The sequence below is a fragment of the Jaculus jaculus genome, chromosome 1 (assembly GCF_020740685.1).
Source record: "Jaculus jaculus isolate mJacJac1 chromosome 1, mJacJac1.mat.Y.cur, whole genome shotgun sequence".
NCBI lineage: Eukaryota > Metazoa > Chordata > Mammalia > Rodentia > Dipodidae > Jaculus > Jaculus jaculus.
In genome coordinates this window covers 67,490,560-67,514,928 of record NC_059102.1, presented here as the reverse complement: position 1 = coordinate 67,514,928, position 24,369 = coordinate 67,490,560, and the positions used below count along the sequence as shown (strand labels likewise).

At 42.6% G+C, this 24,369-nt stretch overlaps 1 protein-coding gene across 3 annotated transcripts in view; it reads left to right on the top strand.

Moving 5' to 3' along the window:
- Positions 1-1,179: 1,179 nt before the first annotated feature.
- Positions 1,180-24,369, top strand: part of Gna14 (G protein subunit alpha 14) — a 235,370-nt gene continuing 212,180 nt past the window's right edge. For 2 of the 3 annotated variants that reach the window (XM_004653091.2, XR_006638196.1), the window contains exon 1: positions 1,180-2,327. In XM_004653091.2, the coding sequence (XP_004653148.1) occupies positions 2,204-2,327 (124 nt within the window). In that variant the 5' untranslated portion in view covers positions 1,180-2,203. Of the gene's footprint in view, positions 2,328-2,415; positions 2,505-24,369 lie in introns of those variants that run through there. The other variant, XM_045155638.1, reaches the window with a different exon arrangement.

The window sequence follows — 24,369 nt, the reverse complement described above, 5'->3', positions numbered from 1 at the left end:
GGGGGATGAACACATTGAAGACTTACTTCACCAATCTAGAAAAGATGTGGCATGATTGTGCTTCATAATTTTTGAAGACTTAGTAACCTAAGACCTAACAGTCCAATTATCTCAGTTAATCTGGAATTCAAATTTGACCTGGTTTTAATAGTTTTAAAATAGTCATTGTTGTGATACAGCCATAAATATGGGAAACCAGGAGATCTTTCTCTCCAGTAGAAAAGGAATCTGGAGGAGTAAAGGGAAGAAATGGACCAACTAGAATTGTCCAAAAGGTTTCCTGTAGGGGTCACTGTTTCTGTCAATTTATGCCTGGGAAGGAAACTCAAATAGTCAGACATTTTAATGCCCGATTGGTCTACATTTCTTAAATGGTAAAATAAATAAGACCTTGAGGCCAGATAGCATGAGCTGCCAAGTCTTTCTATAATGACACATACCACTTCGCTCTTGCTTGGGTTGCTCTGCACAGAAGCATTAGCTAATTAGCTAAAGTGTGGACATGGCAGGTGCTGACTTCAGTAGCAGGAAAAGAACATTCTTTGTTATCTGTGGCCTACTGGATCCCTCGCCTCCCCCAGCCCCCAGCATCTTCTCTTTTCTCATGCCCCTTTCAGCCTGCACAACCTCTGCACAAAAATTCACTAGTAGTGATCTGCTCTCTGTCACGTCCTTTTAGTTGCAACAAGATGCTTTAAAATAATGTTCTGTCTTTCAGGCTGGAAAGATGGCTCAGCTGTTAAGATGCTTGCCTGCAAAACCTAAGGACCTGGATTTGTTTCCCCAGTATCCACGTAAATAAAGCCAGATGTACAAGGTGTCACATGCATCTGGACTTCGTTTGCAGTGGGGATATATATATATTAAGATAAATGTTCTACCTTGCATTAGGGACAGCAAGATCCAAGATCCCTAGGAGCGGGGCGATGTGGTTGTCCCAAGACAGCTATCATGCTTTAAGGCTGGAGAAGGGAACTTGACAGTTGTGCCAGGAACGTGCCAGCCCTTTTTACAAAGCAGGATTCTTTCCCATCATAAAATGCAGAGCAGCCAGGTCGTTTCTCACCCTACCCTCCAACCCCAGTCTCCTCATCCGGAGGAAGAACTGGGAGGTGTCTACCCTTCCCTCAGGTCTTATAAGCGACCCCAGCGGGCGGCGGCTGCCCCTCCCACAGCAGAGCCAGCGGGCGCAGGCCCAGCTGCACTTGGCAGGCGAGCTGCCGGCTGACCAAAGGCTTGGGCCAAGCCTGAGCTGGGCTGGGGCGTCCGGTAAACGGAAGGAGCCCGTCCAGGAATCCCGAGTGTGCTTGGCGGGCATCCTCAACACTGGGCTGGAGAATAGACCTTAACCAGCTCGGGCTGCGGACGCCAGGCTGGTCCCAGCAGCCCTCCTACAGCTGCAGCGGCCTCCGCCCCCGCCACTGAGGCTGGGACTTGGCGAAACTTACTCACCTGTCGAAACCCGGATCTGGCAAAGAGAAGGGCCTGGCGGCCAGAGCGTGTCTTTTCCAGAGAGCTCGGCAGGCAGCCCGCCCTGCACTGGGACGCCACTGCCAAGGAGGCAGGTGTGAGGATCGCTTCCTCACCCCGGCCACCCCAGCCCTACTCCCTTGGCTCCTTGATCTCCACCGCCCTCCCCGCAGGCGCCTCGGCTTGGTGTGCACCGAAGGCCAACTCGGGTGGACGCCCAGGCTGCAGGTTCAAGACGCTCCGCCTCCTCCGGCCACTTAGAGCCACCGGCTCTGTCAAGAAACCACTCCATTCGGTCTTAGTCTGCGGTCACTGCTGAGGTTTTCTGAACTTTCCAGGTAACCCACGCCAGCTGGTGACACTTTCAGGACGAGCAGTCTACTCGTCCCCAGGCACAGACGCCCCAACTTTTTACGCACGATCTGCGTCGCCTAGGTGGGTGCCTCATTGCTGTGCTGAGGGGGCGCTCATCTTCCAGGGGCCCCAACGCTTCCAGTCGGTCACTAGCCCTTCTCTTCCGAGCGAGTCCGGGGGTGCACAGACGTGCTCCCAGCACCCAGGAGTTGCTGCCCCTCGGAGCTGCCCTCCAGGAGGTCCGGGCCTCTAGCCCCAAAGCCCAGTTTGGTCTCGCCGTCTCCACTTCAAAGCCCTGTGCCTGGAGCTGGTGGAGGCTCCGGGCGCTTGGCCCCGCGTCGCCCCGTCGGGTACCTCGGGTACCGTGCCCGTGCGCGCCATGGCCGGCTGCTGCTGCCTGTCCGCCGAGGAGAAGGAGTCGCAGCGCATTAGCGCCGAGATCGAGCGGCAGCTCCGCCGGGACAAGAAGGACGCGCGCCGCGAGCTCAAGTTGCTCTTGCTGGGTGAGTGACCGCAGCCCTGAGGCTCCGAGTCCCAGCGCCTGGCGATCTTGCCCCAGCTCCACTGCCAGCCCCGAGCTCACCGCGTGCAGCTCGCCGTCCTCCCGAGTGCTTTCGGGGCCACTTGGGCTCCTGACATCCATCCGGGAGACTTTTGAGTCTCCCCCCATCTCAAATCAGGTGGGGGCTTGACACTTTACCTCTTGTCTGCCTCCCCCAGTTTGCCCCTCTGCTCCCAGCGCACAGCTGCTGCAGAATCCAGTTTGGATGGTGGCCAGTGGCCATAGTGGGAGTTTGGGATGGACTCCAGCTCTGAACATCCGCTGTCCGCTCACCAGGTGCGGCACCCTGCGGAGTTCCTATGGCCCTCACCTGGCCATGCGGGAAGGCACTGTACTCACAGGAAAGAATTAAAAATAGAAGGCCAGAAAAGCGACCCGCTTGGGAGAGGGGAAAGATACCAGGCCATTCACAAGAGTGAAGACCATGGCTTCTTCCTCTCGGGGACTTCCAAGTCCAAGGCCCAGTTCCAGACCCAGCTCTTCCTTGCCTCGCTCCGCCCCGCGTGAGCCCTGCTTCAGGGTTCAGCCGTTCCTGCAGCCTCTGCTAGGTTCTTAGGGTCTCTGCAGGGGCTTTTCACAGATCCAGCTCACCTTCTCTGATTCTATAGAATGCCACCCAATCCTCTGCCTGCGTGAAGAATCTTTCTGTCTTTCATGAGAGTTGTTTCCCCACTAAATAGCCGCAAGTATCTCCTTCCTCCACCCTTCCCTGCAGACATCCTCCCTTGGCCCAGTGTATTGATTTATCTTTAATATAACCAGTCATTTTTCCAGAAAACTTTAAGGAAAGACAGATTGATCCAGAGGGCTTTTAGTCTAACCTCCCTTTAGACCTGTGCAAAGGAGACCAGGGAGTAATACAACACCCCAGTTTAAAGGGCCTGGTCTTCTTTTCCCCAGTCTCTGCCTCCCCTTGAGGCCAGAAATCTGCAGTCCTAGTGGGCTGACCATCCAGATTCCACATTGTCCCTCTTCCCTTTAGGCCAGCTGGAATTCCCTGCCCAAAAGACCCCTAACCTTGCTATGAGGGTCTCAGACAGTAGGGGAGCAGACCCAATTCATGAGGAGAACCCAAAGGGGCAGCCATTTGTTGAGGCCTGGGGGAGGAATGCACAGGTGTAATTAAGGGGTGCTGGTGGGGAGATGCTCATCCACATCTGGCCAGGAACTCTGTGAGATCTTGAACATGGCCTTCCAGGGTATGATTGCTCCTTAAAACATTTAAATAAGGGCTGGAGAGATGGCTTAGATGTTAAGTGGTTGCCTTTGAAGCCTAAGGATATTGGTTACATGCCCGGTTCCCCAGTTCCCACTTAAGCCAGATGTACAAGGTGGCGCATGCATCTGGAGTTCATTTTCAGTGGCTGTAGGCCCTGGTGCACTCATTCTCTCTCTCTCTCTCTCTCTCTCGCTTGCTCGCTCTCTCTCGCTCTCTCTTGCTCTCTCTCTCGCCCTCAAATAAATAAACATTAATTTTTTTTAAAAAATGTAAATAATACTGTTATTAAGTGTAGTTTATTTTATTATTTTTATTTATTGGCAAGCAGAGAGAGAGAGAGCTGGGAAGGGCACACCAGGGCCTCTTGCCACTGCAAATGAACTGCAGGTGCATGAGTCATTTTGTGCTTCTGGCTTTATATGGGTACAGGGGAATTGAACCCAAACCATCAGGGTTTGCAAGTGAGCACCTTTAACTGAGCCAACTCTCCAGCCCCACACTCAGTAATTAAGCAGGTCTTCATTTTTTCTTTGCCCCAGGATCACAAACCACAGAGATAGTCTGGCTTTTGTTGGTATACTTTTTTTCCTTTCAAGTGCAGACTAAACTCTAGTTCACTTTGAAATACTTAGATTTTGTCACTGTGAATGTGTGGTGGTGACTGAACTACCAAGAATATGACAGATGTCGGCTCTTTGTGTAAACAGTTATGTCCTAAGCTGAGCCATAAGGTATTGCTAATAAGCCTATTGGTCTGATACACTCAAAGTAGGAGAGGAATGCTTATGGGTATGTTTATCTTAAAAATCATATTAACTTGAGATAACTAGGAAGACTTCTAAAGCAACCCAGCTCTTGCCTCACCTCCCGTGACCCCTTGAAGCACTGTGTGGCCCTTCCAGGACCCCCAGCAGGGATTAGTGATCATCTCAGTGACGGTTTTTCTGTTAAAAACACAGTTTGCAAACCCCATGAAGTTGCCTCAAGCAAACCCAGTTTTGTTCAGATTTTAAGGGCTTGTGGACTACTCTGTTTCTTATCAAGATAAAGGAGAGGCAGTGACTAAAGATATAGGACTAGGGAAGACTCTGTGCTGCTTTGAAGTCAGTTTGAGTGAAAATGTCACCAAATCTCTAGAATGGGTGGATTATCATCTGAAAAATCACATGCCTTAAATGAAAACTCCACTTTGCAAATGGGACTTTGGGACTCTGTGGAACATGAAATTGCCCCAAAGCCACTGACTTTCTCACAAGGAAGCATGAGTGTGTAGCCTCAAGATGAGGTTGTTTCTGATATGTGCTGAATGAAGCAGGAGTATCATGATTGTGTTTAATAAGCATGTCCAGTAGGGAGATGTAGAAATGGTTATTTGGTTAAGGCTACTAAGTATAAAATGTCAGTGTGAGGCCTTCTCATCAGGAGGAGATAAATTGAGTTTAATTGAAAGGAATTCAAATAGGATCTGAAGAGTTGTGATGAGAACACTGATGGGTAGTAGTCAGTGTGGAAAGTGCCAGGACTGTAGCAATTAAATGAGGGGACAGGGTGTGTTCTTCTACAGGTTTTCATGTTGTGTGAGGCTTGTGAAATGTTGGGTTGAGTGTTTCCAGTCACTTTGACTGCTAAGCTTTGGATATGGTCCTCGTTTTGGAACCCTCTGGAAGGAAGTAGAAGTCATATTTAACTTATGTTGGGTATATTCATCTGCCAGGGCTGCCATAATTAAACACACCAGGAAGGGAGACTTAAGCAAGGGAAGTTTATCTTTGCATAGTATGGAAGCTGGAGTGTAAGGATCAAAGTGTTGGCAAGTTTGCTTTAGCTTAAGCCTTCTCTCCTTGGCTTACAGGCAGTAACCTTCATAGTGTGCATGCACACATCCTTGATGCCTCCTTTTCCTCTTCTAAGAACACCAGTCCTGTGGGTTGAACTCAAAAGTCTTGTTTTATTTACTTATTTATTTTGTTTATTTGTTTGTATTTATTTATTTGAGAGCAACAGTCAGAGAAGAGGGCAGAGAGAAAGAGAAAGAGAATGGGCACATTAGGGCCTCCAGCCACTGCAAACAAACTCCAGATGCATGTGCCACCTTGTGCATCTGGCTTTCGTGGGTACTGGGGAATGGAGCCTCGAACCAGGCTCCTTAGTCTTCACAGGCAAGTGCTTAACTGCTAAATCCATCTCTCCAGCTCTTGTTTTATTGTTATTGTTATTTTAATTTATTTGAGAGAGAGAAAGAGGTATATGGAGAAAGAGAGAAAAAGGACATGCCAGGGCCTTCAGCCACTGCAAACAAACTTCAGATGCATGCACCTCTTATGCATCTGGCTTATGTGGATTTTGGGGACTTGAAGCTGGGTCCTTTGGCTTTGCAGGCAAGCACCTTAACCACTAAGCCATCTCTCCAGTCCTCTTGTTTTATTGCAATCACCTCTTTAAAGACTATTTCCAAATACATTTGTATTTTGTAATCCTGGTGGTTGAAATATCAACAAATAACTGTTGGCAAGAAGGCATAATTTAGTTTATAATGTCAGAAGCAGTGGGAAGATGCAGCCCAATATTGCTGCCAGAGGCCTGGGGTGTTCCCTTCTAGGGACCCTCAATTAAAGCTGGGCCTTTGACTATGCTGCAATACTACATTTCAGGAAAGTCAGATGAAGCAAAGTGAGTGAGTTTATTAAGTAGAGGTATTGGATAAAACATGCTTTGGGTTTAGGTTGGGGGAGGAAAGGCTGAACAGTGCATACCTGGCCATGGGTGTGAGCTTCTTGAGAGAGTAGCATTAAGGTGTCGTCATAAGGACTGTTTATATGGTCCTGTGTCTAAAATTAACATTGCTCAAGAGATATACTTTACAAGGGTTAATGATTCAGCAAAGTTTAAAAATTAAGTAAAAAAAAATAGGCTGGTTTACTTATTATTCTTATCTTAGAGAATTTCCTAGCTGGGTGTGGTTGCTCATACTTGCACTTGAAAGGTGGAGGGGTGGAGGATAAAGAGTTCAAGGCCAGGGGCTAGAGAGATGGCTTAATGGTTAAGGCTCTTGACTGCAAAGCTAAAGGACCCAAGTTCGATTTCCCAGGACCCATGTAAGGCAGATGCACATGGTGGCACATGTGTCTGAAGTTTGTTTGCAGCAACTGGATGCCCTGGCGTGCCCATTCTCTCTATCTCTCTCTACCTTTTTCTTTCTCTCACAGATAAATTAAATATTAAAAAGGATTTCAGTCTCAACTGAGTGCCAGCATGGGCTACCTGTCTCTAAAATTAAATTAAATTAAATTAGAGAAAAAAATAGCTTGTTTTGTAAATTAAATTGTAAGATAATTGGTTCTGTTTTTTTTTTTTTTTTTTCTTTTTTTGTCTTTTTGAGGTAAGGTTTCACTGTAGCCCAAGCTGACCTGGAATTTACTATGTAGATGTACTATGTCGTCTCAGGGTGGCATTGAACTCATGGCAATTCGTCTACCTCTGCCTCCCAAGTGCTGGAATTAAAGGTATGTACCACCATACCTGGCCTGTAAGATAATTTTATATAGTACATTGTTTGTGTTTAGGGATGAGAAAGGAGTGCTAATATCAACACAATGCCAATAACATTCTGGCCTTAACCCTATGTAAAACTTTTTTGTGTGTGTTTAATGTCCCTGTTTCAAGTGCTGAAGTTTCTTGACTATCAGCCAGCACAAGATCTAAACTTAGAGCCCAGGGAGAATGAGTTTTATCTTCCATGGTCCTTTAACTTTTCATGTCTTTCTATGCTGCCTCAATAACCGTAGTGTAGAGGATGAAAGTATAGATCTTTGTGTTAGACTGCCTGGTTTCAAACCCTGGCTCTGCAGTTCTTGGCTGAGGACTAGCTCCTCTGGGCTTTGTCTGGCAGAGTGCTTGGTTAAAAAGTAAGCTCTTCTGCTCTTTTGTACCGATATTTTCAGGTACCAGTCAGGGTTCAGCTTCTATTTTAGTTGACCAGTTATAGGTGGCATAGCAGTCTGCATTTTCCTGGTAGTGCTTTAGCAATTAGATTTTGCTTTGAGTTTATTTTCAGGATTTCTAAGACAGAAATTGACTTTAGTTTCTCTTCCTAACTATACTACAAAATTTAGAGTTTATACAAATTCCATTGGATTGGTCTCTTTGTAGAAAGTAATGGAATTTCCTGACTCCATGAAGAAGAAGAAGAATGAAATGGCAAATATACCCATATGTCTTTATCCTGTTAAGTTCCACAACTCTAAAGTACCAGGCATAGTGCTCACTAGAGGGAACTATTTCCCATGGCCCCATGGGAAGAACGGTAGTTCTTTTTTTTTTTTTTTTAATATATTTTATTTATTTATTTGAGAGCGACAGACACAGAGAGGAAGACAGATAGAGGGAGAGAGAGAGAATGGGCGCGCCAGGGCCTCCAGCCTCTGCAAACGAACTCCAGACGCGTGCGCCCCCTTGTGCATCTGGCTAATGTGGGACCTGGGGAACCGAGCCTCGAACTGGGGTCCTTAGGCTTCACAGGCAAGCGCTTAACCGCTAAGCCATCTCTCCAGCCCAGAACGTAGTTCTTAAGCCACCATGAGGAAGATGGTTGAAAAGCCTACTGGAGACCATGAGGTGGTATAGGACAGGCAGAGTGTGAGAGAAGAGGGGTATCTAGGTGGGACCTCAAAATATGAGGACTGTAGGATGCTAATGTCTGTCCATAAACAAGGCTTTCAGATTCTGGGAATATATGAAGGGTCTTTGGTGGCAAGATTTTATTTAAATATTTATCAGTGTACTATGTTCATTATAAGATAGATGTTAATATAAAGATAATGGCAATATGCTTCAGAAAGGGAGGGTGTGGCTCTATCTGTGTCTTATGTCCATCTGGCTGGAATAAATGAACCCCACCAGATATCCCACTTCATTCCTAACACAGGCATCCTTGGAGCCCTCCTGAGAGGCAGTGCAAGTAACCACTCATCTCTTTAAATATTTATTTACTTGAGAGAGAAAGGGGGGAAGAGAATTGCACACCAGGGCCTCCTACCACTGCAAATGAACTCCACACTTATGTGCCACTTTGTGCATCTGGCTTTACATGGGTACTGGGAAATTGAACCTGGGCCATTAAGAGGTGCTTTAAATGCTGAGCCATCTCCCTAGCCCTTCCTTTCCTCTTTAGCCTTTAGTGCAAAAGAGTCTTTTGGAATGACTTTCCCTCTTAACCTTTCAGCCAAACACCTTTGAGGTATTTTACATACAATCACCAGATTTAAGGGCACAAAGTGATGTGCTATGACAGATGTGAAAGTTACATAAACATAGGCAACAGCATGATGCAGACCCCAAAAGTACCCTGTATCCTTTCATAGTCTTCTTCCTTCCCAAAATCTTTTATTTTATTTTATTCATTTGTTTTTAATTTTTTTGTTGTTCATTGTTTATTTATTTATTTGAGAGTGACAGAGGGAGAGAGAATGGGCACACCAGGGCTTCCAGCCACTGCAAATGAACTCCAGATGCGTGCTCCCCATTGTGCATCTGGCTAATGTGGGTCTTGGGAAATGGAGCCTCAAACGGGGTCCTTAGGCTTCACTGGCAAGCGCTTGACCACTAAGCCATCTCTCCAGCCCTCTTTTATTTTATTTTATTTTTTGACTTCTGGTTTGGAAACATCATCAAATGTATGAAAACACAAAATGATAATACAAACCACCCAGTTGTCCTCTTCTTCGTTCCCTGTATAATTTATACACCATTTTTGTTCTCTGCTTTGTGTTCTCTTCAATTTTTCTGTAATGTTTGAGAGTAAGTTATTTGCATTATACTCTACCTGTAACTACTTCAGTTTGTTTTTCCTAAAAATAAGGGCAATATTTTATGTAACCACAGCCCACTTATGAAACTTTGGTAAATTTAAACTTATGATATATGTATTCTGTCTGCTTTCACATCACAGTTAGCTCAGGGATGTCCTCGTATCCAACTTATGGTCCAGTGTGGGATTAGAAGCTTATTTGTTTTTGGCAATATCGTACATATACATTGTATTTTGATCATATGGACCCCATTGCCCTCTCTTAGCTCCCTCCCATTGAACCCCTTCTTCTACCACACTATCTAGTGAAAAGAATATTGAAGAGGATGACTCCACCTTCCCAAGGGTGTAGTATTTTCTTTTCACATCTGTTTAGTTTCTTGAACTGAAACATTTTCCAGGCTGCCATTGTTCTCATAGCCTTAGATTTTGAAGAACACATTTCTCCTTCTCTTTTTCAAATGGATTATGGAATTTATCTGATTTTTTTCATTATGAGAGATTTTCATTTGTGAGTTTTGTGATTCTCTTATTATTAGAGACACCAGTTAGGCACTCTTGGCTGGAACTCTGCATAAGCACAGCATCTTTCGCAGGGTCGCACCTCGAGGCACATTGTGCCCATCTACTTCTCCTTGGTGATTTGGTTACCTTCTCAAGTTGTTGCTGGCTTGTTTTATCTATTGTGTCATGATTTTGTAGAGAGACACTTCCTGAGATGATGCAAGTACCCTAGTAAGTCATCTTAGGAGCTTTTTTTGTTCATTACTGGAGATGGAATCCAAGAGCTTGCACATATGATAGCCACATTCTCTAACTCCCAGCCACCAAAACATCTTCCTCAATTTAATATCCATTGCTTATTCCTGACTTACAAATTCTATGGTATTATGACTGAAAATGAGTTTTCAGCTCCGCTGGCATGCTGTTGCAAGATCCTCCCCATTACCCCTACTTAGTTAGTACAATATGGGCTCAATTGGTCCTCATGTTGTACCAGGTTTGTGCAGTGAGATCTCTTCCAAGCTGACTCTAGTGTCACTGTGACATGCTGCCACTATTTTCTTGAGCACATTCTTTCTGGCATGACAAGGTGTTCCAGGCTTATCTTGTAGCCACTCATGTGAGCAGAGCAGCCAGCTGTTTCTGCAAAGACTGGCACTGCTTGTGGAGAATTGCATCTTTCCTTTAAGATGCTTAAGGACTTCAGGAAAAGATATCAAGTCCATTAGCTTATCAATTACCAGTATTAAGTACTGAAGAGTCAGGATTCCAAAGCATGTCACTGGAAGATGAAAGTTTTGAGGCTTTCCCATTTCTTAAACTGAGCTGCTACAAGACATAAAGACCTGATAGTGGAGTTTGTCAGAAGGCTAAAATGTCTTGTCCTCAGAGACTTTTCTTTCCAATCTACATCATCTCTTGTTTATCTTTCTCCATGAACTTTACTTGAATCACAAGGGAAAATGGTGTGAAAATTTCCATATATGAGATGACAGAGAGATGAGTAGGCAAAGAAAGGGGTTTCAAGGAATCATCAGCAAAGCTACAATACTACTAAACATGAGGCTAGAACTCAAATTAATGACACATTATAGGAAGGTCATTTCATAGTATTAAACTCAGATTTGAATAATGAGAGCTGGGAAAGCTCAACTCCTAGGATGGTCGGAATGGAGGGCCCTTCTCCAGAGCATAGTCTTCCTGAGCATCAGAACCCTATACGCTGACTTTCCACCATGTGGAAGCTGATGGCACAGGGTGTGCTACTGACAGGATATTCTCTGGATCCATCAGTTCTGGCCAGGAGACATTTTCCACAGATATGGCGGTCACCAAGTGTTCATGCTCTGAGGCAGTGGTCCTTATGAGCCAGGCAGTCTTGGCTGCCTGCACTGTTTGAGGAAGGACACATGTTAGTGGGAAAATAAAGACTCTGAAAGCAGAAGGGGACTATAACAGCCTAAGCTACTATCCTGCCTTACATTATGATAGCTGGCTCTCTGCTGATGTGTAAATTAATAGTGTTGGCCAGGGTTCTTGGTTGCAGATCGTTTAAGCAGAGGAATAATGTATTAGAAGGGAAGTAGGAAAATCAGATTTAATAGAAATTGGAGCCCAGGCTCAGCACAATAGTAGGATCCCAGGAAGTCTTGCTATAGCAAGCCCTGGCTTCAGCCCAGCCTGCTGTTAACAGCCAGATCTGTTGCTACTGGTGCTGCACTGGACACTCTTCCACAGCAGCTGGGAGCCATCTGCAGCATCCTTATGTCACTTTTAAAAATTCCAGGCCATCTGATTGGACTCAACTACCAAGCTTCTAGGGGAAGATAAGATTTCTTGATGGTTAGAACATGCTCTTCTGAGCTCCTTTGGCGAGATTTAAAATCTAGACTTGTATTAGTTACTTTCTTCTTGCTGTGACCAAGTGCCTGACCAGAAGCTATTTACAAAAGGAAAAGTTTTATTGTGGCTTATGGTGGAAAATGCATGGCAACAAGAGGCCACATTGCAGTCACAGTCAGCCTGTGGGAGACATTTTACATTCGAACCACAAGGCTTTTCTGATGAACTGTAGGCCTCTTGAATATACCCTTGTTTTCTCATCCACCCACTGGATGATATGATGGATAACTCAAGAGAATGAGTTATTATTTAAAAAATGCTTAGTGCCTAGCATATAGGGCTACTTGCTTTCAGTGCTCCTATCCTTTGGGCTTCTGCCATAGGAAAGGAACTTGGATGTGTTCTACCTCTTTTGGAATTCGTCCCTCAAGCAACAGATGCTTCCAGGCTGACCAGCCTTGAATGGCAAAGGTCAGCAGGAAAGACTTGACCCTTCCATCAAGAAAGAAGCTCAGTCTTCTTTGAGTGGCCATGCAAGTGCAAACTGGAATGGTCTAAGCGGGTGTTTTCAGACTGTGGAGACAGCACAGGAGGCAGAGGTCTTTAAATGTGAAGGTGTACTTCACAGTACTGCAATATTTTCTTGTATTTCTTTTTTTTATTATGAGTTCTTCTTTTGTTTGTTTGTTTTTGAGGTAGGGTCTTGTTCTAGTTCAGGCTGACCTGGAAGTCTCAGGGTGGCCTTGAACTCACATTGATCCTCCCACCTTGGCCTCCTGAGTACTAGGATTAAAGGCATGCACCACCACACCCAGCTTTCATGTGTTAATTTTATAGGAACATGAACATTTCACACATGCAGCCTCCTGTCCTGAAATGCTTCCACAGCCCATCCTTCGGCTCTGCCTCTGGCACTAAAGCAAATCCCAGGACTTCTTCCCATTTGTGAAGTTGTGGCTCCAAGCTTGGCTGTTGCAACCCTCCTTCATTCCTGTGCTGACCTCTTGACTGCCCACAGTCCACCCTTGTCCTTCCTTAATCTATTTTAAACTTAGACCATATCACACATACTAAAATTCAGTGTCTTCAAGTTGGAACAAACTTAAAACATTTTCAGGATGCAGAGTACCAATTTTTCATCCCTTGGTCACTGTTCTGAAGCCACATTAACTGGCTTTTTGATTTTGGGTTTGAACAACATTGGATTTTTGTTTGTTTGTTGCTTTGTTTGGAGTCTTTGAGCTTGTTTCAGCCTGGAAAACTATTTTTCTGTTCCCTACTCCCACTTAAGTAATGCCTGTTTCCTTTCATCTTCTCATCTCAGTTGAAAGTTCATCCCTCTTCAGGGCCTGTTCTGGTTAACTTCCTTTACATCATTTACTTCTAGTTGCTTCATTCTATTAACCAGTTAAATTTCTTTGCAGCTTTTGTCTTGGAATAGGACTGAAGTTTCTCCACCCCTCTTGCTCCTAAGTCCTAGTTCCTAACCTAAAGTTGTGCTTGACACCATTTTGTAATAATTTTGGAAGGTACCATATAAACACTGACAAGCCAGAATGATACCAATCAGAAAGACATAAGCCTATGGACTATAATATGTCAAATATTTGCTAAAACATACTTGTTGATTTACCCATTTTACAGATAAGAAATCAAGTCCTCATAATTATTCAGAATCATGTCATTGCTTAGTTATAACTAGACCAGATATTTGATATCTTGCTCTTATTTTCAAAGTTATTTTTTTCTAAACAAACCTCTTAAGAAAAACAAAGAGTAGCAAAGAGAGACAACAAAGGGTGAAGTTCCCCAGAATGTCAACACCAACAGTACCTCAGGCACTGCTCACGTGGCATGCTGCCTGCTCATACTCTTAGTGTTGAACACTTGCCACAAGAAACAATGGTAGCAGTAGGATGGCTAAGAACAGTTCAAGTATAGATTCTCGTCTAAGAAAATTACTAAAGGGAATTGCAGGCATAGAAATTCATTTCATATATGTTTGCATTTGCAAAATTTTATCTTCTTGCAGTTTTATAAATGAGGTGAAGTTGGCATCCACTTAATTGCTGGCAACCAGCAGTTTCTCTTCCCTTTCAGCATGTTCCTTAGGCTGGTGGAGCACATTATGAAGGGGATCAGTGGTGAAAGAAACTAAGTGATATTCTTAGAATTGTCAGTAAAAAGGAGATTAACAGCAAAGAACAGTGGGAGGTAGTAAGATGAGAAGGTTTAGAATTCAAGGCCAGAAACGAAAATGGTTAGTTAATGGCTCTATTTGTCTTTTTTTCTGAAGAAATCAGTGCTCTTGGAATGTAAATGCCAACAACAAACATATCCTGAGCCTATAGCTCTCCATGCCCTCCTTTCCCAACTTCATGAGGCGCTGCCTGCTGGCATAGTAGTGCCAATAGCATGCTGCCACTGGTGGTAGTTAATATGTTATGAGAAACATTAGGGGAATTCCTTGTCATGTGAATATCATAGTGTATATTTATCCAAACTATATTATATGGCCTGCTATATACCTGGACTGTGTGATACAGCCTGCTACTCCTCAGCCATGACCTACACAGCATGTCATGATCCTGAATCACAATAGTGTGCATATGTTTGTCTGAGCATATCTCAATATAGATGAGGCACAGTAAAAAATACTAGGTGATAGAAAATTTTCAGCTACATTATAATTTCATGAGACCAACATCATACATGTAACCCATCTGCGATCAAGACATTGTTATGTGTCCCATAACTATATAGAGCTATACGTAAATATGAGATGAGTAGTGAGTTTAAGCCCTGGAAACCTAAATTTATTTTGTATGTGTGTATGGATAAAGGCTGAGTGCTTGCATGTGACAAAAAAACAAGACATTCTGAATTCCAGCATCCTCCCTCACCTGTAAAATGGAAGGTGACCTCAAGGGTCTTACCTGTTCTATTAACACATTTTCTATCAGTGGCTTCAAAGTGAGACCTAGGACTAACATCAGTATCCCTTGAGGCCTTGTTGAACATTCCAGCATGCAGTGACCATCATGGTTCTTTGAATCAAAAATTTTGGAGTGGAACCAGAAATCTTTAAACTAATAAGTCCCTCAGGTGATCCTAGTATATATCCATATTTGAGAATGTGTTTTATATCGTTAGCCTTGACCTTAAGAGCTGACTAGTCTTTTATTGTCACTTAAGCCCCAAAGCCAATCTTTTTGTAGACATCTGGGAGGCCCTGGAACCTGGCCTGCTCAAGGGGCAAGTGTCTTGAGGTTGAAGCAATTTGTCTCACACCAACTTGATGAATGGTCTTCAGGGTCAGAGCTAGGTATTTTGTCTTGTTTGCTAAAGCAGAATCTTACGACACAGCCCAGGCTGGCCTCAAATTCATGATCCTTAGGTTCTGCCTCATGAATGCTGGGGTTACAGATATAAGCCACTACACTCCATGGAGATAGACAATTTTCAGGAATCTTTCTGCAGCTGTCCAGCTTCTAGGCAGTGGACCCAGAGGAAGAGCAAGCACACTTTTTTTTTCTTTTAATCTTGGTGTCATGAAGAAATGCACTAGACTTCAGCAATGATCCAAGTTTGGGACATGACAACTTTCAAAGATATTACCAGACAACTAAAGTCAGTCAAAAGCATCCAGAAAAGTACCAAGTCTCTGAAAATGGTTGCAGCAGCAAAATAGGTCTGAGGTGTATGAGAGCCGAAACTGGCTTGAGTACATGGAATGGTATCATTTCCTTTGTAGAAAAAAGCTGATATTATGGTTTGAAGACAAGCAGAAACACCTTATTGCTCTCAGACCTGGGACTTTGCGGTGCTGTTTATTCCTTGGCTGCTAAACAGATGAAACCTGTGGTGGTTATACTACTGGCAGCTGGGAAGAAGTCATGCTTGTTGGAGTTGGTAATAGAATCAGGGCATACTTTACAATACTTATTCTGACTATATAGCAGTTGTTTTCTCATTCCTGGGACAAAACACTCAACCAGAAGCAGCTGATAGAAGGAAAGTTTATTTCAGCTTACAGTTTTTAAGGGCGGCTTCATCATGATCAGAAAAGCATGACATCTCCACAGTAGCAGGAAGGAAGTACTCTAAGTACTGGGTTATATTACTAGAAAGCCTACCCTCAATGACACCTCCTCCAGCAAGTCTCTACCCCCTAAAGACATTACAACTCTCCCAAATTGCCACGAGCTAGGGACTAAGTATTTAAAACATATGAGCGTATGGGGGGGGACATTTCATTTAACCCACCACTGACTGACTTCTAGTGACATTCAAGTTATGGAAAGAGTCTTCTCCTTTTGGAGATGTGTTAGTAAAGGTACCATGGTCTTTAATTGATATAGGTCTGTAATCTACTATGTGACAGAAGAAAAGCCCATCTTTTCTCTTAATGCCACTACAAATTACTGAGAGGATAAGCATCTATGATGATGTTGATGTGCCACAAAATTACCAAGAACCCTGTATGGCCAATATCATCTACAACTTCTTCAAGGAGTCCACCACCACAGAGCAGAGTGCCAGGGTGACCGCTATGGACAATGTCAGCAAGAACACATCTGATATGATTGCCAAATCGACTCTAAAGCTTAACAGAATTTGCCAAGCTATCATCACAAAAGAGTTGATTAAAATTATCTCTGGTGTCATTGCTCTGGCTTAGTGAAAATCAAGTTTCATCCTAAGTTAGATGTAAATAAGGAAAATTCAGCAAGATGATTTTGTTTTGAATTGATTGCTATCTTTGTCAAAAGAAACTTGGTTTATAGCTTGAATTACTAAAGATGACAATATGCTTGTCCACTCTCAGTAAATAACTGACAAAAGATAAACAGATGTATTAGTAATTCTCATTTGCCTGGCTCTTGAATTTTATTTACTTTATTTTCAATTTTTTTAAAAAATATTTTTGTTTATTTATATGAGAGAGAAAGAGAGAGGGGGCAAGGAGACTGTGTGTGCCAGGGCCTGCTGCTACTAAAAATGAACTATTGACTCATGTTCTACTTTAGGTATTTGGCTTTACATGGGTACTGGGGAATTGAACCCAGGCTGTTAGGCTTCACAAGCAAGTTTCTTTAACCACTGGGCCATCTCTCCAATCCAGGATCTTTGAATTTTAATGTACACTTGGAAAGTTACATTTCTAAAATCTTAACTTTAAAGTCGTATACTGTGGCCAGTAAATCCCCAGGCCCATAATTGATTGCCCCCTACAGTGAGCTGTTATCCAGGGATACCCATGAAGTCCCCCCAAAATATAGGAAATTGCCCAAACACTTGATTATCTACCTGGCAGAGCTAAATGGTAAGACCCTATTGCTGAAGACACCACTGGCTCTGGTCACAGGACATCAGAATATCATGTTGGTACTGAAAGGGAAACTATCTCCCACCTGGCTAGCCTTCATAGTGCTGGAACTCCCTATGGGAACCATGGGAGTAAAACAGTCACCAACAGCTCTATAGACTATGAAATCAACCAGCCAGTCAAGAAACACACACTTGTGCAATAGTGGCACACCTCAGCATATAACCAACTGTTCTCTGATTGGTCATGAGGTCTGCTCAGTGGGAGAGAACTCATATCTGCCACTGGAAACCAAGTCAGAATCCCATTGTCAGGAAACTCTAGAGAAAAGTCCCCAGTGCTCTCTGGAGAAGAAGAGTGACCTTGTACATACACACATACACAGACACCTCTCAAATTTGTATACCCCCTTTAACTCAATCTTCTCTCACTTTTGTTTGGAGAATCCGCTTTATTTTACAGATGGCAGAGAAAATGAAGGAGAACAAAGATTCACTGATAAGACAAGAAGATAGCCAACTGCTCACCATGAGATGTTCCACCTCTACTACATCTGCCACAGTCCAGGAGAAATTGCAGGGGAAGGAAGAACATGAATGCTGCTCTTACTGCTAGCCTGACAACCAGCTACAAGTTGATAGTGACAAACATGGCGATCAATCAGAACAGAAATCCAGAGGCCGCAGAAAACTTAACACTAAATTAGACTGCCAGCAGGCCTGATATGGTTCATAGAACATTATGGAAAGGGGGCAGAAAGATCGTAAGAGCCACAAAGCGAGTAGAAATATCTTGAGACAGAGTCCCTGCTACCCCATAGGGAATGTCTGAGTCCTAATACCCCACAGTGAATACCATAACCCCACTGAGGGTTTCTAACATAACAGGAGCTGGGACAAGGGGATAAAAGAGAATAATCTGCTATGATTAATGTAAAATAAAAATTATTAAAAAGTTGTATTTCCAGGCTAGGGAGATGGCTCAGCAGTTAAAGGTGCTACCATCAAAATAGAACAGACACTAATTGGAAAGAAGAAGGGATCCAATGGAAGGTAGATTTGGGAGGGGGCAATGGATGTGGTGGGAGGAAATTATCATGGCTTATCGTCTATACTTATGGAAGTTGTCAATAAAAATTTTGAAAAAACCTGCCAGCCCAGGTTTGATTCCTTGGTACCTACATAAAACCAGACATACAAAGTGGCGCATGTGTCTGGAGTTGCTTTGCAGTGGCAGGAGGAGGCCCTGACATACCCATTCATTCATTTATTCATTCCCCCCCCTCTCTCTCTCAAATTAATCAATAAAATATATGTTTTAAAAATTTGTATTTCCTAGAGACAGGAGGATTAGCAGTTCAAGGCCATTCTCAGCTACATAATGAGTTCAAGACCAACCTAAGATACATGAGAGCCCATCTCAAAAAAATAGATAAATTAAAAAAATAAGGGCTAGGAAAAGGCTCAGTGGAGAAAGTATTTGTTGCACAGCTCTGAGTATCTGAGTTCATATCCTCAAGCCCCATGTAAAAGCCAGAAGCTTTGGTATGTTTGTGTAGTCCCAGAGAAGGGAGGCATAGAAAGGAAATTTCCCCATCAAAGCTCACTAGTAAGGCAGTGAACAATGCTGCCTCAAGTGATGGATGGTGAGGACTGAGCCAAATGTTGTCTTCTGCCTTCTACATGCATGCTGTGGCCTGTGTATAAATGCATGCACACATACGTATACATTATCCATATACAACAGGTAAATAGATGAATCTTTTAAAAAGTTGCATTCCCATAAGCTGCAATGGCTTTGTAGCTCATAGACATTAACTTTTATTGTCCTAAAATGGCCTTAGTGTTGCTGAGGAAGCATATTCTAGAATGAGCCCACTATACACATATATATACATAGTACATCATCTCTTTGGAAATTTATCTCCATGGAACTTTGGTTTGTACTTCTTTCCAAAGACTACTATTCTTAGCTATAAGTTTGCTTTTCTTACAACAGTGAAGGATCAATTCTCGTATTTTGTACATTTTAAATGAAAAGGGAAGATTTGCTTTACTTGAAAGACATTTTGGGAAGTGACAGTGTTATTTGTCATCAGATGACTTGTCAACATCACTATTCTCTGCAATCTGCCTGGCTTCTGAGTAACTCTACCCTACATGATTGTATTCTGTTTCTCAGCAACTGTGTACAGATAATCAAAGTCAAGTAAGTCAAAGAGATAAGTCATTTGTAGAATCATCTAATCTACATAGCAGTCTAAGTTGCAGTACTCAGAGTTACTGTGAAAGCACCCGAGGAAGGGAGCTATGTACATGACCAGTACAGCAACCAGTATTCAGAAAGTCTTAAGCCACTTTAGCATTGCTGTAGCTTCCAAGTACTTTTATTATTTTTCAAAATGTATCAGTGTTCAAGCAACGGGAATCTAAAAATGTGGTTCCTTAACATGGAATTTGTCATCCTTTATTCCATGTTCAGAAGGGAGGGTCCAAAGGACCGGTGGATGATCACAGGATTAGGTGACCAACTAGTCAGTTGGAGAAGAGTCCAGCCTAATTCTTGAGTTCTAGGTGCCATCCATTCTTTGAGTTGGCCAAGTCTTTGTATTGAATTTATTAGTTTCTAAGACAGCATTGAGTAAAGTCATGTTGTTGATTTGGCAACAGCTATAAAAGAAAGCAAACAGTCCCATATTTAATGTACATATCTAATGCAAAGTTATCTAAACCTCAAACATGTTTTATATAGAAGTAAATCTTGGAATCAGTATATAAGATGATTTACTTTCTCACATTTTATCTAATGGAGATCTCACATGTGAAATATAGCACATATGTGATTGATGTAGTATTTGACTTAAGTCAGTTTCAGTGCTGACAGTGGATCAGAAAAGAGACCTCTGTGTAGCATCCCAAGCCCCAGAGATTTATTTCAAATGGTCTTACCACACAGGATCCTAAAGTACTGCTTTATGGATTAGTAGGGTGTCACATATAAAGAAAACTCAAAATAGGAGAATCCACATGTGAGAGTTCCAACATATGCTATTTCTGCAGTGTTTAACTATGGCAGGGCCAGACAATTGATGAGCCTAACAAACATTTCACATGAGAGCTTGAGCTCCAAGGGGGAGGACATTGCTTGCCCCCAAGCCCCAAGTTCTCTGCCAGACTTTAGTTCAAACACTGCTTCAATGCATGCATTTGTTTCTTTCTCGAAGTGTTTTTAAAATATATTTTATTTATTTATTTATTTGAGAGAGAGAGAGAATGGGTGCATCAGGGCATCCAGCCATGGCAAACAAACTCCATATGCCTGCTCCCCCTTGTGCTTACGTGAGTCCTGGAGAATCGAACCAGAATCCCATATGCACACAAGGTGGTACATGTGTCTGGAGTTCAATTGCAGTGGGTTGAGGCCCTGGCATTCCAATTCCTTTTTACTCTCTTGCTTTCACTCTCTCATAAAAAAAAATTACAAAAAAAAGGAATAAAGACTTACAAGGTGGAGAGATGGCTCAGCCTTTAAAGGTACTTGCTTGCAAAGGCTGATGGCTTTGGGTTTGATTCCTCAGTTGCTACATAAAGCCACATGCACAAAGTGGTGCATGTATCTGGAGTCTGCAGTAGCAAAAGGCCATGGTGTGCCCATACAGAGTTGTCTCTCTCCCCCCCTTAAATAAATAAATAAATAAAATTAAAAAATACAGACTTGAATTGGGCCTCAAAAAAAAAAAAAAGATAATTAAAGGAGATGGCTCAGAATGTAAGAGCATTTATGGCATAAGCATGAAGACCTAATTTGCCCTGAGTTTAATTTCTCAGCACACTGGACATGGCAGTGCATGATTGTAACTCAGGTTCTGTGGGGAACAGAGAGGAGAATTGCTGGTCAGTCTGACTAAAAGTAGCAGCACTGGGTTCATTGAGAGGCTCATCTCAAAGTAGCATGAAGTTGAGCAATAAAGAAGGAATCTACTGCTCTCCTTTGGTCTCCACTTGAGAGTGTTTGCATTTGCAAACACAGTGCATATACCATACACATATGCATGCCTACTTCCCAGGGAAGAGCTGCAGTTTGAACCCAGGCAGGCTGGCTTCAGAACTTTGATCTTATTCTCGGCCTTTCTCCTGTCCCCTAGAGCCAGAATCTCACCAAAACCTGCCCAGGGAACCAGTGTTTACTTGCCAGTATCCTCCGTCGTCTCAGCATCCCTGTGATGCTACATCCACCATCCCAGCACCAGCCCCAGTTCCTTCTTCACAATGTAGCCAGAGTAGATGTAAAAATGTAAATGACGTTGTTTTCCTCCTTAAAGCCTTTCCATATCTTCTCATTGCCCTTGGATGCAAATCTGAACACAGTAGCTGATAGGAACCTCACCAGTCCCTCTGCCTCATCACTTCTCTTCCTCACTAGCTAACTGGTACTCATTTTCAGAATGTATGCTAAGTAATTCTTCCTCTTGGAAGCCTTTTCTAACTCCCCAATCCAAAATAAGTAGTCCATATGGTGCTGTCTACAATTTTTAATGGCACTTATCCTAGTCTGTTAGCTCTGCTATATTCTAAACATTATAGGTAAAATGGGCTTTTATTACCAATGAAATTTTAACACTTTGTATGGTGACTGGGTTCCATTAACATTTGCAAAATGGTAAACTATATTGCTAGCAAACATCAACATTATTGCATAAGAGAAAGGATACTTTGATTTAAAAATGGAAAGAACTTATCAGAGGAGACTAAACTTAATCAGAATATATTTATGGCTGACATACCATTCTTTTTAAAATTTCACTTTATGCTAATGAAAACTTCATTATATTGACTTTGAGGTGAGAATTGATACTCCTTGTTTGTTTCCTTAGTTTTCAGATTTTTTTAAATGCATGAATGTGAACAGAAACTGTTAACATTATTTTTATCTTTTTTTGTACACTTAAGTGGCTAATTTGTGGCAGGGAGTCAGGAACCCCCTCCGTACCTATTGCTTATTCCTCCTCCTTTAAATCTAGAAGTTTCATCTACGCACACCTCATTTAAGACTAAATTTCTCAGCATTCCTTGCTGCTAAATGTAGCCATGTGTTTAAGATGCAGCCCACGAGATGTAAACTGAAGGGATATAGGCAATTTCTGAATTGTGTCCTTAAAAGGATATGATCCTTTCTCCCCTTCTAGGGAAGGATGCTGGTTTGGTGGTAGAAGCAGCAGTGTCTGCCTCTTACCAAAAGAAAAGTAAGACACTGAGGATGAAGATAGCATGATTGAACAGACCTGCCTGATTCTGTTACTGTGAACTGGCTTGGCCATATTAGTCCTGACCTATGACTGTTTGGGGCCTTTTGTAATAGCAACTGACCTGATGCCCTAGCTAATAAAATAACACCCTCTCTGTTTTGCACTTAGATTCTTAGTACTTAACAACATACTTACGGTGCTCTTTCCAGATTGTAAGGAATCAATATATAACATGGCTTAAGGTTAAGAATGATGTCATTGGCTACCTAGTAGGTTGTATAAGGGTCTCTGAGTCTCCCAACATCAATATTGGAAAGATTCATGACACACTTACTGCTTTTTTCTGCAATGCAATTTTCACATATTTAATGTAGGTTTCCTGGGAACAAAGACATACTTGTATCTACTTGTACTAATTGATGTTGAACTTATTTATACTGAAATATATATAACCTCAGTTATCCTAACCCCTTAAATGTCATTATTTTGTTTTGTGATGTAATAAATATTTCTAAAACAACAATCATGGTTTTCACTTAACTCTTCAGTGAATTTTCAATTTCCTTGTAAGTTAATATCATTTAATAATTCAGTGAACTATTAAGTTTTTAGTTATTTATTTACTTTTTATTAAGTAGAACTTTTGTATGGACACATCATATGTTGGTACCATCATTTCCCTCCTCCCACTGCACTGAGGGTGCACCTTAGTGGGATTGTTAGTTTTTACCATGGAGTTGTGGGTTATGAGCTGAGAGAGCTTTTAACTAATTTCCTTTCTACACTTTTGTTTGTTGTTTTTTTAATGTTACCTTGACATTTTTTTAAAATATTTTTTTGGTTGCATTTATTTTATTTTATTTTTTATTAGTTTCCTATTCTGCAAGTATAGGCAGTTTGTTACCATAATTAGGCTCATCCGTGACCTACCCATCCCCATTGGCCCCTCCTTGTTGAGGTATATGGCTTGTGAATTGTGGAGTCAGCCCACAGTTTTGGTACGATAAATGTCTCTGCATATCATGACCTAACATGTGACTCTAACATTCTTTCTGCCCCCTCTTCTGCAAAATTTCCCTTAGCCATGTTGGGTTCATTTTTGGTCTGCTTCAGTGATGAGGTGTTGGGGGCCTCTGGGGCTCTGGCTCTCTGATTTGGTAGGCATTGATTTTTCTCTGTGTTGGTCTCCTTCCCCCTTGTGCTGGTATCCGGTTCATCAGGAAAACAGCACCCTTGCTTGTTTTGCCAATTTTCCTTAGTTTCACCCGGGGCCCTTTTGAGGTATGATGGGGTGGCTCTCTCCTTAGGATCTGCATCTATTTGAAAAAGAAAAGCATATTCTCCAACGGAGAGTAAGTTAGCACCAGAACAAATGAGGTAGCCCTTACTTTTTTTTATAGAGAGTTTAATAGGTGTAGGCCCTCTTGTAGCCCATGATTGATAGTAGCTTGATATTGGAGAGTGGGCTTATGTTTGGATATGGTTCTGACTTGTATCCCAGTACCAGCTATGGGTCTGGTACCACTGAGGGGATCAGTTAGCCACTGAGGGGATCAGTAAGCCTAATCAAGGGCAGTTGGTTCCCCACCATTGCTGTGTTCCACTATTGCACTTCTGTGGGCATCACAACAGGTTATTTGCTGCTAAGTAGGTTGGACCATGAGTTGCTTGGACAGATATTGGTCATTTTCCCAAGTCACCCAAGTAGCACCTTCTGGCACTAGACATGCTGACTGTCTGGGGACTGACTCTCTCCTGGCTTCCAGGCATGCTGTTCCATTTTACATTTCATCTGCATATGGTGTCTTCAGCAATAGGGTTTTACCACTAACCTTTGGTGGGTCATGAAGTACTCTGACAGAAATCTGTCATTCTTTTAGAAAACCTGTAGGTTTCTCTGATCAAAAGCTCATTGTGGGTGATAGCCCCATGCTGGTACTGGGAGTTCTAGGTCAGTGCTCCCTAAGAAAATGAGGAAAAAAGGTAACTACTATATGGGAGTTAGAGAGGAGAGAGAGAGAAAGAGAGAGAGAGAGAA